This window comes from Fulmarus glacialis, unplaced genomic scaffold, assembly GCF_000690835.1.
Source record: "Fulmarus glacialis isolate BGI_N327 unplaced genomic scaffold, ASM69083v1 scaffold11887, whole genome shotgun sequence".
In the NCBI taxonomy this organism is placed as follows: domain Eukaryota; kingdom Metazoa; phylum Chordata; class Aves; order Procellariiformes; family Procellariidae; genus Fulmarus; species Fulmarus glacialis.
Window position 1 is genome coordinate 19545 of NW_009221302.1, and position 18726 is coordinate 38270.

Consider the following 18726-nt stretch of genomic DNA (forward strand, 5'->3'; position numbering starts at 1 on the left):
GCTGCCGTAAATTTGAAGTTGTCCACATATTGGAGAAAGACTTGTAGTTTCAGGGGGGTTGAAATGAATTGTCTGTGTTCAGTAGGAGATGTTCTGTGCAACCCAGGGTGAAAGAGCATCTATTTTCTCCCCGCTGTGTGATTAGTTAATGTTGCAGATGACTGTGTGCTCCAGAATGGGGGAATTTTCTCATGTTTATTTCTTTTGTCCTAGACATCTTCAGCAAGCCAGTCGCAGGATAAGGACAGCAGCAGGTGATATAATGCGGAAACCAGGCCCTCAAAAAGGTGAGCAGTGATGCTTGGCACAGCCAAAGGCCCAGTAGCGAGCTGGTGCAGGCTGAAGGAGCGCAGCACATCGGGAGGCTGGCGATGGGGCAGGAGTGTAGGGGACGCGCTGGTTGCATGCTCAAAATGGAGTCATACGTTTTTCCAGCAGCATGCAGAGAAGGCTTCATCAATCCACCCCCAAGACGGGCAGAGGAAGAGTCCCTTGCCGGGTGCACCCCAGCAGCTTGTGGGGCACAGTGTCAGGCAGCAAGGGTGCTCTGCAGCGCCCGCGGCACGCACCATCTGCTAGGGCTCCCAGTGTGAGGCAAACTGCTTCTCTGCTGGCACAAGCCTCCCCCTTCTAATGAGGCGTGAAACCAAAGACCAGCCTACCTTGTGGAGATGAAATCTGTTACGGACGCTTACCTCTCGCCGCCTGAGTCTCTTGTCCCGTTACACACAGCAGCAGCCGCAGTGCTCAAGGCGACCGCACGCATGCTACCTGTGTCCTGCTTGCCCCAATAAAAAGGGTGAAGTCAAGCAGGCTGCCTGCAGCTGAGCTGCTTGGACTTCTTGTGCTTAACAAAAAATATTGATTTCCTTTAGTGTTGTGCCGTGCATGTGCGTTCGACTGGAGTGATCTCATCATAGGCACTTTGGAGGGTGGGGGAAGGGAGAGGCGTAGAGGATGGAGCATCCTCCACAGTTCTTTGTTCACATCTGCTACATGCTCACAAGGTTTATTGCAGGAGATTTCTATGCTCGATTTCTCTCCTCCCTTTATTTTTTTAAACGTCTCCTTTGCTTCTCTGGTGGTTCATCTTACAGAAGCATTATCCTCTTCCTAACACTGCTTGTCCTTTAATGAAGTGAAAATAAATGAAGAAAAGCAGGGAATGGGGAGAGCCTGCTGTGAGGCAGCTGGAGGGCTTGGTAATAAAAGAGGCAGGTTGATTAGTCAGCAGTGTGGCCGCGGACTGGGCTGGCTGAATTTAGCCTCGCACACAGCTTGTCCTCTCTGCCTCATGGAGCAGGGCGCCTCCAGCCAGCGTGGCTGTGTGACCTGTGCTATGAATGCTGTGCCGTAGGTTGCAGAAGCAACACCTGCATCGTGCACACATGGGTTTCTGTCCTACTTACCTGCTTTTTTAATATAATGCATTGAACTTTCCCTTTTTCTTTATTTGCCTGCAGAAATTCTTGCGTTTCTTTCCCTCTCTGCTGCTTTTGCAGCCTGCTTAATGAGGATTTTTGCATGTTAAAGGTTAAGAATAAAATGTAACTTCACCTGCAGAATGTGGCGAGACGCTACTTTGAATGCACGGATGCTATTAGAGAGCTGTCCTGAAACACTGAGAGGAGCGTTACCCATCCTGGGGTTTTTTTGTGCTTCTGACTTAAATACTTTGTGGCCTTTATTCTTGCTTTCTTAAGGAGATGGCTGTCCTTCATGGGAGTACATTTATAGGAAGGGTGCCCTTCCAGCTTTTTCATTCATGTGTCTCCAAGGAAGCTCTTTGTCTGGTCTGTGTCTAGTGATGCTGTGGCCACGCTCCGTATGTCCCTTACGTTCATTTAACGGATAAAACCTACATGCAGTCGTCCTGTCCGTTGGATTGAAGAGAAAATGTCGGGAAGAGAAGATCGCAAAAATAATGGTCCAAAAGCAATTTCAGACATCTTAGGACCCACCAGGCCACTCTAGCGGCAGCTCATGGCCTGCCTCTTCCAGCTCCTTGTCAGGAGATTTCAAAACTTTTCCTGTTTTCTTTTTTGTTCATTTCACAAGGAACTGCTTTTCGTGGGATAAGGTATGTTTCGTAGAGCATTACCAAATTGTTGTTTATAATAGCCCTAAAAATACTTTGTAAAATAAATGAGGTGGACTGCAGCAGCGTTCCCAGGGTGCGTCGGTCGGCCAGCAGCAGGTGGAGGAGCTCGCTCAGGGCGGGTTCTGCAGTGGCACGCTAATTCGGCATCCCTCTGTTGGGCTGGAGGCTGCTGGAAGCAAAAAGCATCCCCCGCTTCTTGCTCTATCACATTCCAGAGCTGTCTTGGGAACTTTATTTTTTTGCAACTCTGAGGCCCAAAGCTGTCATGAGCAAAGACAACTCAGAAGAGATGTTCTTCAGAGCTGATGCTACTTTGCTGTGCTCTCCTACGAGCTGTGCAAGACACGCAGTGATAACCTGGTGTTGTGTGTGGAAAGGGCAGTTGCGCAGAGTTTGGGAGAAGTCCTCTCCCCATCACCAGGAGGGTCGAGGCTGGCTGTGCGAGTAAGGCTGGCTGCAGTAACCTGGAGTTGATAAACAAGGAGTGATTCAGGCTCCACTTCTCAGTGTACAAGATCCACATGAGCCATTTTTAGTGGCTTTTGCATTTGTTCCTCTCAAGCCTTGCCACCTCTTCACATAGTTAAAATGATGAAACTCTAGCAGTTTGCTGCTTTTTACATTATTGCTTGCCATTGTGGGAGAATGCTAGTTGGTGAGGACCAGGCAGGGACTAAGATGCAAATGCAGATACCTCATGTCAGTTCATCTCTTGAGCTGTGTGGAGGAAGGGAGCACGTCCAATAGATGTAGACAAATCATCCACGTTACCTGGGTTCATGAGAGGGAGGTCACTCCTCTCCTCTGAGGTGCCTGTAAAGCAGGTGACATGAGGAGATAATGTTGAAGAGTGCATTAGCCGGCTTCCTTCACTGACATAAATGCTTTATTTCTTGTCTCAGCCATAGACTGGAAAGATGGTAAAAAGCACAAGTACAGCCGCCCGTCAGAGTCTCCCTCCCAGTACCAAGGTAAGAGAGCACCCTTCTCCCTTCTCCCATTTGTGTTTTGTTCCCGCCCCCCCAAAAAAAAAAGCTTTTTGAGTTGCTTGGATGTGGGAAACCGCAGCATGCCAAATTAATTTACAGACAAAAACTACTTTTGGACAGTCCTTGTGTGTTTAATTCTGACCACAGTCAAAAATGGCTAAGACACCAGGGTAAGCGCACAACTGAGCCAGCTCGTTTTTAAATCAGGCAGGATCGAGGAGATCTGTTTCTTAGTGCCCAGCTGTGAGTGCCGAGGGGTGACTCTGCCCTCGTTTCACATGTGTCCTGGGCATAAAGAGCCTCTTACTCCTCCACAAGCTCCTCTTTCACGTTCACAGCAGCAGCTAGCCCAGTCCCTGTTGCTGTAGGAGAGATGTGGTGTGACCTGCACTCCCTCTTCCCCAGCGGCAGGAATTTGGCCCTTGCCCCAGCAGAGGCGATGCCGGCAGGCTTGGCGGAGCACAGGGTAAGGGCTGGCGGTAGCGGCACAGGAGTCGGTCGCTTCTTGCTCTCTTTGGAGATGAGGTGTCCTGGGCTTGGGCAGGGCGGGCTGTGCCCCTGTGCACAGTGCCTGCAGGTTGAGTTCATAAAACTGGCAGCTCCTGCTATCTCTCAGGGGGGATATGCAGGCGACTTCCAATTTTAGGAAGTTTATGTAAGGCTTGTATAATTTAGTAAAAGATTTTAGGGCCTGTATTTTACTTATAGAGTATAATGGTGTCCTTATGTTCTTATATTCCCCATGTCCCTATATTAAGGTGATGTCCATAATTCCCACCAAGTACAGAGCAACAAGAAACTAAACGATTGCCTGAGTTAAGCCATTTCTAACAGGAAACACATGTTTGCCTTTGTGAAAGGCTCACCTGTGTTTCTCAGAGCCCCTGGGAGAACTGAAGTGGTTGCTGTGCTTCAGGGGCTTGGTTATCCTGGGCCCCAAGGTGAGACTCAGGGTGGTGGTTCTCGGACACGTTGGACTGTGGGCCACCATCAGCCCTCGTCGTTCTCTCTTGGGGCATCTCATCTGTCCTTGTCTACCCTTATACTGAAGTACTGTGGATCACAGTTTGTGAAGGACCTTCTCCAATGGGAGGAAGTCTGTTAGCACCTCTGATAAAGTCCTAGGTCCTCTGTCACCCCGTGCTGAGCTCCAGGTGACGTTATGGGGCAGCTCACAGCTCACATGGCCTGTGTATAATCTGCCTTTGGGGTGTTGGGGGCTCCATTGCAGTTTCCCCTCTGCTCCACACGCTGCACCACTTGCAGATGTCAGAGGACTGGCTGTTCAGTGGCCACGCTGACCTGAAATGGAGCTTTCTGTGAAATTCAGAGGCTTCCTTTCCCATCAGCGCTCATGGTAACCCAGCACACCAACCTCCACCCCTCACTGCATCCCAGGGCTTGCTGACCTAGGGAGGGAACGCTGCAGATATGCTGATGTGCATGTGTCTGCTTGGCAAGCACGTGGTGTAGTGGTGGGGATTGGGGATCGCCTCCCTGCAAGAAACTCTGAGCAGCTCATCATTGCCTGAAGCTCAGGTAGAGTGAGGGGGGTGAAACTGCAGCTTTTTGGCACAGAGCACCCTATAGTCCAGGCTGAAAGGATTTCTGCTCAAAGCTAATACTGAATTGGGACACCTCTGAGAAGAAGCAAAGCAGACAGCATGCCGGTGTTTGAAACCTATTAGTTTTGGCTCGCACATTCTTGCATTTCTTCTGAGCAAGACAGTGAGTAAGCACGATCGTGTTATCGGTTGTAGCTGTTACCAATGGAGAATGTGCAGCCGGATTGATGGCTGAGCAAAGTGCCTGGAAATTTTAATGGGTAGGACTTGCAGGCGCTCTGCCGTCGTCGTGGGAGAGCTGACCCCTTGGGAGGCTGCGCCCAGACGTTGGGAAGGCCACCATCACCTTTGGATCTGCGAGCAGAGACGGTATTCTGCTAATTTTCATACCGAGTTGGCTCAAAACGTGCTGCTTTCATGTGCTGCCTTGATGCTTGTTAGCAGACACACATATGGGCTGCAGACTTTAATGGGATGCCTTGATCTGGGTAGGGCACGTTCTCCTTCACAGATGTGACCTGAAACGCACATGTATCGTTTCAGTTGGATTGATGACCCCTCGGGAGCTGAAATGCTAATGGAGCCCAAACCAGACTTTGGTTAAAGATATAAACAGAAACTCCGTCTTCATTTAAATTCTGGGCAAAAGATCAACATTAAATGCAACATGATGAGAATCCAAACACAAGGGTGCAGAGCTACATTGTTCACAACTACTGTAGCTTGACCCCTTGGGTGTGTGGAGTGTTTTGTTTGTAGTAAATATTTTTGAAGGTTAAGACATCAGAGCCCAAATCTGACACTCTGCCTGCAAGTAATATCTCCCTTTGGCACAAGCGCGCGGTAAGGAGCTTTCCAAAGGCAAGCAAAAGTGATAGACAGTCACCCTTAATAGGCATTTTCACAGCCAAGTTGCAGGGAGGCATATAGGTTTACAATCCTTGGCTTTTGTTTAGCTCACAGATGTAATTACAAAAGCGTGGTGTTTCTCATTGAGTGTCATTCTCTCATTTCTTCCTGAAAAGAAGATCTGATCTACGTTATATGGAGGAACATGGTCTGTCAAACAAAGATCCTTCCAGTCTGTGGGAGCATCGTGTGCTCTGCAAGGTGGGGGTGGGGACAAAAGAGAAGGCAGAGACCAGGCGAAATAGAGGGTGATTTTAGGGCTGGTAGGACATTTTTCATATTGTACCAGAAGCTGGGGGCAGCAGCGGAACAAGCATTCCCCGTTGCTTTTTGGGGTGAGGGAGGATTTTGGTGCCTACAGTCAGCTCTGTCCTTGGACACTCCTGCTCCATCACCAGTAAACGGGACACTTTAGGACTGGCTAAAGTGCTGGTTTTCCACAAAGCAAAGTGATTCACTGGAAATTGGAGAAAAGTCGCCAGGGTTTTTTGACCAACACTCAGAAAACATTCTCCAGTGTTACCTGCCTCTTGCAGACTAAAACATCCTGTCCCTCTACATCCAATTTATTAATATGAATAAGAATATTGAGAGAATATAAAATACAAGATAGTTGGTCTGTGCTAACAAGAAAGCCAAGCAAGATATTCTCAGTGTTTCCCTCTGGCCTTATAACCTCTGTACACAGTGAGCCTGTAAAATGGCATCAGCCGGCACCCGGCAGCTTTGGCATCTTGGCCGACAGCATGCCTGGCGTGGAGGCTCCAGAGCAGATCTGTTTGGAGCTGAGCGTTGGAAGTGAGTGGGGATCAGTAGGGTGAGCAGGATTTGGGTACGGTCCAGAGGAGCTAAGGTTGAGAGGGCCAAGTGTGATGTATCCATCTTCAACCATACATGCTCTTTCTCGAGCACAGAGCTCGGGGCTTGATCTCTGCTCCCCTATTAAAAAAGCCTTAAGTGCCTTCTGCTCTTTTCTATTTTATTGGCAGCTCTCCCTTTGTTGTAAAAAAAATAAACCAAACCCTAACTTTCGTGTTAATGTCATTTTCTTCTGATTCTTCCTGCAGTTTTTAAGCTGAAGCTGGTTGTATTTGGTTAAGTTTAAGTGTACTTTTAAATTCCTGCTTGAAAAACATTGTATCGTGAGCTAAATACTATTACTGAATTCATTTAAAACCATTCCCTGCATTCTGTGCAGGGCTTCCTCGCACTAAGGCAACGGTGGCAGCCTCCAATTTCAGTATGCAGTTTCTGTCCTGGATTGGGAGTAATCCTGAAAAAGAAGTGCAGTCCTTAATTGTGCTTGTCATGCACCTTTATGTAAAGAAATGGCTGATAGTGAACAGAGAAGGAAGGAAGGCTTAACTCTGCTGTATCGGCTCTGTCTTTTCTTAGAGTTTAGAGAAGTCTTTCTGCTGCTCCTGCTTTTCTTTGCAAAATAAGTCACCAGAACCGTGAGTCGTAAGTAGCTGCAGTTCTAGTGTTGTGTGTGTGTCTTCATATGGTGGTTGGGTCCCAACAGGCTCTAGAATTAACCTCAAATAAGTTCCATGTCCAAACACTATTTTTAGAGGCACGCAGCTGTCTCAGAAATTTACTGCTTCTGCTGGGATTGTGCAGCGTCGATCTCGACTGCGGCATGAGCTGCTGCAGGGAGCAGAACAGCCTCACTTGGTTCGGAGTGAGTGAAAAGTGGAAGGATTAAAACCATGACTAGTTTTAATAGCGAGGGATTGAAACCAGCTGAGGGGAGGGTAGGTTTCTTTTTTAAAATAAAATTGTCAAGCACAGCTGATCCTTTTCAAGATGCTTGCTCAGGCCCTGGGGCTGAGGCTCGCACTCCTTGCCCCGGTGCTGTCACCGTGGGCATCCCCTGTCCTCCATGGACAAGGGCCTCTGAAGGGCCACCCCAGTCTGGGATGAGCCCAGATCAGCAGAGTTAAGGGGTGGGATACAGCAAGGCATTTCCATGCCTGGGTTTGCTTTGGCTGGGTATTTATTACACATTACTCGTACAAAGAGTTTCATTGACGTAACCGAGTGTAAAATCGTATCTTCAATTAAAGCAAAAGAATTTTGTTTTAGTGAGAGCATCATTGCAGTGAATCACTGAATTTCTTCATTCACCTCAGTGTGATGCCGTTGGCTGAAAAGAAAATACGTGCGAATGGATGGAAGCCTGTACTCTGAGGAATGGAGAGCTACTGTCAGAATCTGTAAATTCAGCTAGTGTGGCAGCGAAACTGTATTTTTTTCTGTTCATTTCCACAGTATTTAACAGTGTGCTAGTCATCTGCATGGGAGGTGGCAAGAAAGCAGCATTTCTTTTATTTATTTGAAGCTAGTAGATTATCGAGCCCTTAAGGTTTCTCTGTACACGTGAGGCAGAACTAATGTGTTCTGACCTTAATGCCTGAATTTTTAGAGGTGTGGTGTGCACTGCAGTAACTAAAATGGCTCTTAATGTAGCTTTTGTTTTGAAAATAGACAGATTAAAAACTTGACGTGAGTAGGGGAAGTGGTAGCTGACTCTTTAATTGTGCTGCCACCGATGCTCTTGAAATGACTTGAAAACAGCGGTCTCCCGGGAGCCATTCAGATGAATACAAGCTAATGTCATGCTGGAAGGATCCTTTCCCAGCTGCTCAGTTTAAATGGCAAAAGTCATGATTTGCTCAGATCACGGGAGCTTTTAATTCCTCATTTAATAACAGGTTTCCCTGGATGGCATATTGCTTTTACCCTTCCTGCTGTACATGGGAAAAGTGTAGGCAAGGATAAAATGTGCTTCCCCCAGCAACAGCACTCAGTGGAAGGGGCTTTGGTGTTGGATATGAGCCGCTCTGTTCAGAAAATCCCCGTTTGGAGGATCCCTGCTTCCATCCTGCCCAAGCTATGGACTCCGTGTCCGCTTCAGGAAATTAATTGCTGACCTGTCCACTAATTGCTGGGGACAGGCTGATACCTGCTCCAAGCTGCTGGCTTGCAGGGCAGGCTGTGTGCATGCTGGTCCGGGGGAACTGTAAAGTCAGCACAGTGCAAAGTTTCCTATTAATTTGGGATGCTTTTAGCCGGCAGTGGCTGTTCTTAATCCCCATACTGAGCAATGTGTTTAACGAATGATTTTTAAGGGGCAGTTGTCTGAAAGACTCCACGCATTCCCATCTGTGCTGGGTGTTTTATATTAAGTTGTAGGTTGCTATCCTCACTTTTTGCAGACCGTCCTCGGCAGCGCAGAGGCAATAAGATGCCATAGGCAGCACCATGCTTTGTTCTGCCTGTCAGCTGCAGTTGTAAATCTTCTGTGGTCACAAACATCAGAGGATCTTGATGAAAACACGTTGCCTGTGAGCACCTCCTCTGTGAGAAGTGGAGAACTGCCAGCGTTAGGAGTCCAGCCATCTCTTTTTCTGAGATTTTTGCTCATCGGTTCCTATTTGAATCCTTTTCTTTTCTGTTCTTAGGTCACTTCACCTGGGAGAAATACCTGAAAGAGACATGTGCCATCCCAGCTCCTGCCCATTGCTTCAAGCAGGTAAGAGGGTAAATGAAAACAAGAAAGGCCGTTGGTGACCCAGGAGTTCTGTGCCTGGAATAGGCCCCTTTTTTGGCAAGGAAGATGCTTAAGGATATCGGAGACTTAATAGAAAACTAAGTTTGCTGAAGCAAAGATAAAAAAGATATGTTCAGGCACTGCAAACGTTAGAGTAGTGCAGAAGACTTAACTCTGAGATGTGCATGAATGGGAACACAAGAATGTTTTTTCTCTCTGCTGAGCACAGGGTCTTGGAGAAAATGTTCTGAGTAGGCTATGATCCAGGTTTTGGCGGATCCTGCGCAGCAAGGAGATTTTCTTCAGAATTCACCAGGTCTTTGTGGATTGAATAGCACCCTGGAGGCATTGGGTGGTTGAGCACAGAGGTGACAATGTTGAGTACAGGGGATACAGGAGTGAATTGGCATGGCACCCCTGGGTCCAGACAGAGGGGCGGCAGCACAGAGGAGTATCTATTTGGGTCTTGGCTTTGATGGGTGATTCTCCTGAGAAGAGGGCTAAGAGAAAAGGGTAGGTCTAGTTGTCTAAATGATGCAGTACCAAAAGACAGTGGTCTGGGTCACAGATCTGCCAGGGCTCACCAAACTTTCTTTGCTGCTCTGTGGTGTCTGCTCCCATGCCGTGCTTGGAGGATGCTGTCAGTCTTCGGTAGAATCAGTTTTGGTGCTGTTAGGGCTTAAGCTTTACGACTGAAGTGGTGCATACATTGGAAATCCTGTCTGTAACTGGGTCCCTGTTCTTTTTTTTGCAGTCATACACTCCACCTGCAAATGAATTCAAGATTAGTATGAAACTAGAAGCCCAGGACCCCAGGAACACCACCTCCACTTGTATTGCCACGGTGGTGGGTCTGACAGGCGCACGCCTCCGTCTGCGCCTTGATGGCAGCGATAACAAGAATGACTTCTGGCGGCTGGTGGACTCTGCTGAAATCCAGCCCATAGGAAACTGTGAGAAGAATGGAGGGATGCTGCAACCTCCACTGGGTGAGCTGAAGTTCAACTGTCCAGCAAGCGCCTATATGATCTGTGGTGAAAACCCTAGGGTTTTTTATATTTCTGTGCTTGGGACAGAGACCCATGGACTGCCCCTGCCTACCACTGTGATGTAGACCAGCCCTGTTAGCTTGGGCTGTTAAACAGATGTGTCCCACACCAGGTCTGTATTTCCACATCGTGGCATGGATAGGGGGATGCTTTAGAGTGTAAGAGTTCTTTGCACCTAGGTGAGCTGCTTGCACTCTTTGCAGCTCAAGCTCAGGATTAGCACGTGCTGACCATGCTCTCATGCCTTCTGAAATTCTGCCTGCGTACCTCAAAGGAAAAACACATTTTCCACCCATTTGTGTGAAAGAATGCCAGAGCCACTCCGTTTCCCAGAGGACACACAAGCAAACAAGGGACCCCCCAAAGTCCTGGTGACCCAGGAGTGTGGGCGGTAGCATTGAAGGCAGAGCAACTGTGATGGCCTTTTCCTGGATGATTGCCTGTACAAGGACAGAACGAATCAAGATTCTTTTTTTCTGGGAGACACCACACAGTCACACAGGCAGTGCTGGCATGTAGCTCTAGCAGTGCCTTGATCTGTAGCCATTGCCCATTGCTTTAGGCTTCTGATCCTGCCTGCAAGCACTGTCATCTCAAAGGTGTGCTTGACATGAAATGGGTGCTATCCGTCAGTGCTTTCCCCTGCGCTCCCTCTTCGAGCTGAGCACAGTACTGGTATCTGGCTTTGCTAGGGATCTGTAAATCTTGATGTAGAAAATAACCAAGAGAGCAATTAGGGCTGAGGCATCTGCTGTATCACTGCTAATCCTGACACTGTGATTTCAAAAGCGTTTAAATTTTCATTCGTGCTGTCTAAGTGTATTTGTGCCCAAGTGTCTTTGGGGCAATAGCAGGTTAGCTGGAGACCATCTGATGGGGAAACATAACGTCTGAAAAGGTTCCCAGTGATTTAAGTCCTGTCTCATGTGAAGGGACGCTTACGATATTTCATCTGTTTATTTATTTAATTTTGCTTGGCTACAGCTTTATAAATAACCTGGGCAGTCTTCCAGTCTTGTCTTCAGTTAAACACACATCATCTTTTTTTTTTTGACACTGGCCAAATGATGAGCTGATTTGCTGGTTCTTTCTTGATTAAGCAGCAAGATTAACCTGCTTTTGCATTCTCCTGCCCATTATTTTTGAAGTGCCTTCATAAATCTTTCTCTCAATTAACACATCCCCAAATAATATCAAGCCGATCTGTAGCGATGCAAGAAACCTTCAATAGGATACCTTGAGTTAGGAATATTTTTATTCATGTTTTTTCCTGGAACACCATTTGTGAGCCTTGGTGGAAGTACAGTCTAAATTGTAATGGGACACTTGGGACTGACCTTTCTGAAGAAGGAAGAAACATCAGCAGGTGCATGTTTTGGCACATTACACCACACAAAGCTGTGTGTGTGGAAGTCTAATTATACCCTTTCCCTTCATAATTGCTACAGACAAAACCTGCTGCAGCTATTAACTTTAAAGCTGCCATTTTTTATGTTACTTTTATGCATGCTGCTGTCCATTTACAGACATCTCTCTGAAACCCTGATCCCAGGGTACAGCTCACAGCTCCAGTGCAGCCTGCCCAGGAGGTGCGGGTACCTGTCCTCGCTGGCAGAGATGGGTTCCTCCTGTGCCTTGTCTGCGTTTTGCCAGCAGATGGCAATAAGTGTAATCGAGTTGCAGAGCAAAACTCATATCTGACAGTGCCAGAGGAGAGGGTTCCTAGTCTGGAAGAAGTCTGTGTGCCCAGCTCTGATCTGTATCGCCTGCTTAACCTTGGGCCCGACAAGAGTGGTTCTCTGGCACCCAGCTTAAAGATAGGTAACAAAAAGCTAGTTCTGCAGTTGTCCTTTCTGCCTGCAGAGTGCAAGGGCCCAGAAAATACAGCAAGGATTTTCTGTGCTCCTTGTAGCATTTTCCGTTTGTACACATCTGCTGCTGCTCCCCTTCTTTACATAGATAATTCATGTAAAAGGTTATCTTTGCCCTTCTGGGAGCTTAGCTCTCCCATCCCCTGAGGTTTGTGGCTAGCTTTGACAAAATGGTTTGGTTTCCAGCTGCTTTGACAAAATTGCAGGGCTGTCAGGGTGGCCTGTACTGAGCTGGTTGAGTTCTGGTATTTCGGCCCTGGCAAAACTTTGCCATGTTAATCATCATGGGATGCTCTCCATCTAGGTCCAGTCCCAGGATTACCTTCAAAACACCGCAAATACAGAAAGTGCAATGCCATGTTCAGCTGAGCAGCAGAAATTGCCTGTACAGGAAGATGCACATTTAGCAAAGATGGTGATATCTGGGGACTTTTGTCGTTTGTGCAGTCGTACTCAGTGCCATAGCCTCAGAGCATGTGAATTTGCTTTTTTCTTCCCATAAGCCCCTTCCTGTTATTTCTCTACTTTTTTTCACAGAAGATGTCGAGCCAAAAACTGCCATCTTTTCCTGTAATGGTTAAATCTGTTTCCCAGGCAAGTCACAGCCTCTCTATTTCTTCAGGTTAGCTTGCCTGCAGCTCACTCTAAAAGGTGGAGGAGGCCACCCAGAAGCTGAGATTCCCTATTGAGGAAGGAATTTCATAGCCTGAGTGTGCATTTGCTGATTCATGTCTCCCCTGTAGTAGGATCACTGAAGCTGCCAGCGCTAGCGCTGCACGAATTGCTCTGCCTGTATGGTCAATGTTATGATAAGCGAATATTGCAGTCAAACATCTATTTCCAGATGTTTCTTTTCAACAACATAATGTTTTGTGTTTGGAGTATCTGGAAAAGGTCAAACCTGACTCTCCAGTGTGAGGAGGAGGGTGGTATGGGATCACAACATGTGCCCACTGCAAAGTGGCCCCCACAGCCTTAAAGTCTCCATCTCTGCTTCCTTCTCTGCAGGCTTTCGGCTGAATGCCTCCTCTTGGCCCATGTTCCTTCTGAAGACTCTGAATGGAGCAGAGATGGCTCCTGTCCGGATTTTTCACAAGGTACCGTTTACTGTACTGTTTGTGAAGACATCCTTCTGGCAAGTCCCCTTTACTGCAGGACACCAAAATCACAGCTGGCGTCTCATGTGAGATCTGCTGATCCCAGCAGAGATGAACATTGCCCAGCTTTGCCACGGTGCTGCTTCTCTAGGACAGATCCATACCCTCTGCTGCTGTGTCGTAGCAGTGTTGAGATGCAGACAGAGGTCTGCTAAGAAAGTGGCTTGGGCTTCAATGCTTGGGCTTGAGAGATGTACTTGTTTTTCACTTGGGCTGCAGGTGCTACTCAGTCAGGAATGCAATGTGTGAAAGTCAGCACCTCTCTGAAATTTTTTAATGTACCAGAGCTTGCAAGGAGTGCACATATTGCTGTGAGGCAACACTGCAAGTATGATTTCGTAGTTTGTATTCTCACACCCTTAGTGAAGTCAGAGAGAGACAGAAGCCAGTCTAGAGGCGTGTGCTATAGTATGGGATGGTTGGTGTGGCTTTAGTGTATCTCAAGTATAAAAGACTAGGAAGAGCAAGCCCCAGATAAGGATGGATGGCAGATATCTCATATGTCTAGCAAAGCTAAAGGTGGGGGAATAACGATGGAGAGAGAGGTTTTCCTGCTCTGACATAACAAGGTGAGAGTATCCTACAGAGGCTCTTTTCTTTGGAGCTTTATTTTCTGCCTGTGTTGCATGACAGACTTGTCACAGGGTGCAGTGTAAACATAACACTGTCTGGATTTGGTCCAGTAGCCGGGTGATGGCAGAGCAGTCAGTAATGGACTTCATTACCTCTTGACTTAAAGGGCACGTGGTTGCGTAGCTAGGCCAGCGTGTGCGCACCTCATTGGGGTTCAAATCCAGCCCACTAGCTCCCTTCTTCATCTGCTTGTGGAGGTGAGTTTGCTGATGGAGGGGACAGCTTTAGTCTGGGGAGGCACTGGCATATCCTCTTTGAGCACATTTTCAACTTCTCCTTGTAGGAACCACCATCTCCATCCCAAAACTTCTTCAAGACAGGTATGAAGCTGGAGGCAGTGGACAGGAAGAACCCTCACTTCATCTGCCCGGCCACCATTGGGGAGGTGAGAGGTTCTGAGGTCCTCATAACATTTGATGGCTGGAGAGGTGCCTTCGATTACTGGTGCCGATATGATTCCCGGGACATCTTTCCCGTAGGCTGGTGCTCGCTGACTGGAGATAATCTGCAGCCCCCTGGAACAAAAGGTAAGGCCCACGTTGTTGCTTAGCTGTCTTCCTCCTCCACTCAGCTCTCAAAGAGCAGCAGAAACAGGCAGAGGCTAGCAGCAAGGACATCTGGATGCCCTGTCTGTCTTTCTTACTGCTGCTTCACGCGTGGTAAAGGTACAGATGGTCATACCTATTAGCAGTGTAACAGCCTGGCGTCAAGGTGCTAAAGAACAGTCATCCGTAAAGATGGGCAGGATGATAGCTTTCTGGAGGGATGGTGGTGCTGTACGACATTGCTGAGGTATGCTCCTCTTCAGGAATTTCCTTGGAGTTTTTCCTGCGTCACTGGAACACACATTCGTAGGGACTTTTTCACAGGGTGGCTGGGCTATTTGTGGATATAAGAAGGGAATAATGAGATCTATTAAGTTGCAGGACTGCGCCTGTTTGTACTTCTGACAGTTACCTTGCTCTGTCTTATGCTGTGATCTCTGCTGTGAACATGGAAAAAGCAGGTCTGAATCAGGTTGTACCTGCCTTGTTCCTTGAGCCGTGATTGTTGGTCAGGAATGGTATTGGGGAACTTGCTGCCTTGCGAAGGTCCAAGCGCTGGCTGTTGAGATTTTCAGATGCATCTCTAGCTTGCTAGCATTGCAGTTGTGTTTAGGACCATGGGAGCTGTCAGCGTCCTCATGCATGTCCCTCTGGCATTTGCTGGCTGGCAAGTCCAGCACATGCCTGTCAAAGAAACGAGAAGCAGGAGAGCAATCTCTCTACTGGAGCTGAAGGATTACTTAGGAGAGGCATTTCTCTGATGAGACTGTTCCTCTTGAAAATCCAGGGTCAGCTTCTGCTAACCCATCAGGCTGGTGCTTTCCCCCTGTCCCTTGATGTGGGCCATTTCTGTCCCACGTGCTGCAAGGTTGGTGTCGGGGTGGATTGCCTAAGGTCGTCTCGCATGGCCTGTGTGCAAGCCAAGCTGTGGGCTCCCCACGGGTGGAGATGATTTCTGTTATGGTTGGGAACTGAAAGGCACTCTCGCTGTTTTATCTTGGATTTCTGCATTCAGCCTTGATGTTCCCAGCCTCTCCCTCACTTCCTGCTGTTTGTTTGCGTCCTGCCCGCTGCCACCCTGCAGGCTCCGCAGAGCTGCTGGGGACCTCTCAGCCAGTGGCTGACCTTTCCAGCAGTGCCCTGGAGCCAGGGACTCTTGCCCAGTGTCTCCAAGGTGCTTCTCAGGTACTGCGCGTGTCGCTAAAGACATGTTTGTGTTGTGTGGGAGCTTTCCTGGCAGTAAACTGGGGTGGAAGGTTTCAGGAGCAAGGTGGAAGCTGCCTTCCTAGGAGAAGTGGGAACCTCCGTCTGACCCATGGCACCCGGTGCAGGCAGCTCCGTTCCTCTCCAGCTTCCCTGTGCCAGGGGCTGAACCTGTGAGTGAGCAAAGCATCCAGAAATAATGCCCCATCATGGGTAACTTGGAGCCATCTTGAGAAGCATTTGCTTCCACCCTTGGCAGGCAGCAGTGACAGGCTCTCCCTCTTGCATCTGCTCTGTCGGCAGCGACTCTGCAGTTCCTGCTCATGTACAAAAATAGTGAACCCCGAAAGTCACATCTCCCCACTCCCAGGCAGAGGCAGCCCTTGCTCTTGGGCAGATTTCTGCTCTCTTTGCCATGTTTTTGAAGTACTGGGGTAAGAGCAGGGATTGGCAGAGGTTGCATGAGCCATGCAAAAATGCTGTGGAGACGGGATCAGCCTTGTCTTTGTGGTATTTTACTTTCCTCTGTGGCTACCCCCTCCCTTTCCTGCCCCAGACTTTCCAATTTCCACTTTGTGGGATTAAATCAAAAGAAGGGAGCGCTGGGAAGTTTCCTCGTCTGTAATTAAATTCCTCCCTTGTTCCTTTACTCTTCAGCCCTGCTTTGGAGGAGGGTTGAGCGCAGGTCCCAGGACCTGAGAGTGCTGCTCTTGGCAGGGTTGGAGGAGGCTTCACTGCAGAGAGATCGCCCTTTCCTTCAGCTCCAAAAAAGCTTCTCTGTGCAGCCTGGAGCCTGCAGGACCACGCGGTGGAGTCGGGGAGGTTCCCTTTCCTGGGGAAATCAGGGAGACCTAGGGAGACTTGCAGGAGGTCAGTGCTAACCGTGGCTATACTGGGCTCTGCTCACATACCAGACTGATGGATGCCCTGAGCTGATGGGTACTGGCAGGGTGAGATGCTTGGGGCAGCTGAGAAGTCCTGCGAAGAGTTAACTCCATCAAGACTGATGGCTTCCTGGGGCTGAGTGAAAAGAGGCCTTGTGAAATGAGCTCATGTTCAAGGGAAGCAGAAGTTCAAAGAGGCCAGGCATGTTTATTTAATGCTGGTAGCTTAATTCAGCTCTAATCTGCCCCTTCTGCTGGTTGCCAGCAGAGGTGGAGGAGTGCGGGGCTTCTCCCAGGCACATCCCCTCTCCAGCTTCGGGGCCTCCCACTCCCACCAGTGTTTGCTTAGCTGGGGCAGCTGGGCACGGCCGTGGTGGAGCTGGGGCCTGGCCAGCCACGCCGAGGGGAGCTTTCAGGAGGGCACGTGTGTGTGTGAAGGGAGGAAAGGGAGGTCAAACGGCGAGGAGGAACAGCTCTCTGCGCGCCAGGTTGGTAATTACATCGCTGTCAGGATGTGCTGTCTGTGCGGTGGCCTGCTGGGAGAGCTCTGCCGCGGCCGGCGGCCAGATGGCTGCAGGCTCCCGGGCGTCTCCTGGAGCTCCTCTCTTGATGCAGCACAGCTTGGAGCTGGGGGGGTTCAAATAAACACACGCCGCAGGGGAAACGTAGCTCCGGGGGTGCCTACGCATGCGGTCGGTCCTGATCCTCTGCTCCGCGTCTGCCCGCGCGCTGGGGTTGGAGGTCAGCTCTGCTGGGCTTGCAGAGCAAGGTGAAATGCAGCAGAGCTCGTCCTTATCCACGCCAGCTTGGCAGCAGTCGGGGAAGGCAGGACCCCGTGACGGTCCCAAAGGGAGGGGGTTTTCTGTGGGGGTGCAGCAAGCTTCCTCCGGCTTCCCACCCATGCCAGCGGGGCACTCCCAGGGTTGTCTCTTGGGCAGGAATCCCCACTCCACTCTTCACACATAGTGTACAGCATCTTATATGTCTTTTCATGCTTCTTACACATGTGCTCTTTTATCCCTAAACACGTATCCTGGGCTTTTTGGATATAAGATGAGGTGGACTTCCTATTAAACTAAGTGCCGGATGGCAGCTTTGAGCTCTGCTCGAAGGGCAGACTGTGTTAATGGTAGTTTCTGCAGTTACCTTGCTCAGGAGGTGCTCATGACTTGTGGGTTCATTTCAGAGTTTCAGAAATTAGCTTTTTTTTGACTGTTTCCAGAGGGGCTGTTTGCACTTCCGTTCTTACTGAGTCAACCAGTCATCCTAGAGAAATATTGATTGGGAAATATTAATCTATCACAGCGCATACACATAAAATAGCTGAATTAAGGTTGCGTAGGGAATTGAACCCAAACTTGCTGCAAAGGTTTTGGACTTTCATGTTGCGTGGTGAGGTCAGAGTTTCAGAATTAGGGCAAAACAGTGGAGAATGGTGTTTCCTTGTCTGTAGATATTGCAGCACATGAAAGTGAGGCCAAAATACGCTGCGTACACATTACTAATGACATGGATTTTTTCAACAGAAGACCCTGGAGGTGTGTTGGGTAGGGAAGGAATTATCCACATCTGCCAGGCCTGCGTGCTTTTCCGTTTGAGTCATGTAGTAACTCAACTGACATTGTAGTAGATACAGTGCAGGAGGTAGCTGATACTTCTCAAGCTGAGAGTTTCAAGGTTTAGATTAAGTTGTGATGCACATAAGCAGCGTACGAGTCTGTGTGCTGTAGCAATGTTAAGTAGAAATGTAAATTGGGAGGAAAGCAGAGATTGAATGAGTAAAATACAACACAGGTCATCTGTTGTGGGTTAGCCCCAGTGGGCAGCTGAGCCCCCCCAGCTGCTCGCTCACCCTCGCAGCAGGGTGGGACAGAGAATCGGAAGGGTAAAAATGTGAAAACTGGTGGGTTGAGATAAAGACAGTTTAACAGGTAAAGCAAAAGCTGTACGTGCAAGGCAAAGCCAGGCATTCATTCAGGGCTTCCCATCGGCAGGCAGGTGTTCAGCCATCGCCAGGAAAGCAGGGCTCCATCACGTGTAACGGTGACTTGGGAAGACAAACGCCATAACTCTGAACATCCTCCCTTCCTCCTTCTTTCCCCAGCTTTATATGCTGAGTGCAGCATCATATGGTATGGAATAGGCCTTTGGGCAGTTGGGGTCAGCTGTCCCGGCTGTGCCCCCTCCCAGCTGCTTGTGCACCCCCAGCCTATGCGCTGGCCATGCACCATGAGAAACAGAGGAGACCTTGACACTGAGCAAGCCTG

The 18726-nt window shown here is 48.8% G+C and overlaps 1 protein-coding gene across 1 annotated transcript in view; it reads left to right on the plus strand.

The window, feature by feature from the left end:
- The first annotated feature begins 262 nt into the window (after positions 1–262).
- SCMH1 (sex comb on midleg homolog 1 (Drosophila)) overlaps positions 263–18726 on the plus strand; it is a 51625-nt gene continuing 33161 nt past the window's right edge. The window contains exons 1-6 of the mRNA XM_009581058.1: positions 263–287; positions 3004–3072; positions 9029–9099; positions 9872–10106; positions 13046–13134; positions 14111–14354. Of these exons, the coding sequence (XP_009579353.1) occupies positions 263–287; positions 3004–3072; positions 9029–9099; positions 9872–10106; positions 13046–13134; positions 14111–14354 (733 nt within the window). The remainder of the gene's footprint in view (positions 288–3003; positions 3073–9028; positions 9100–9871; positions 10107–13045; positions 13135–14110; positions 14355–18726) is intronic.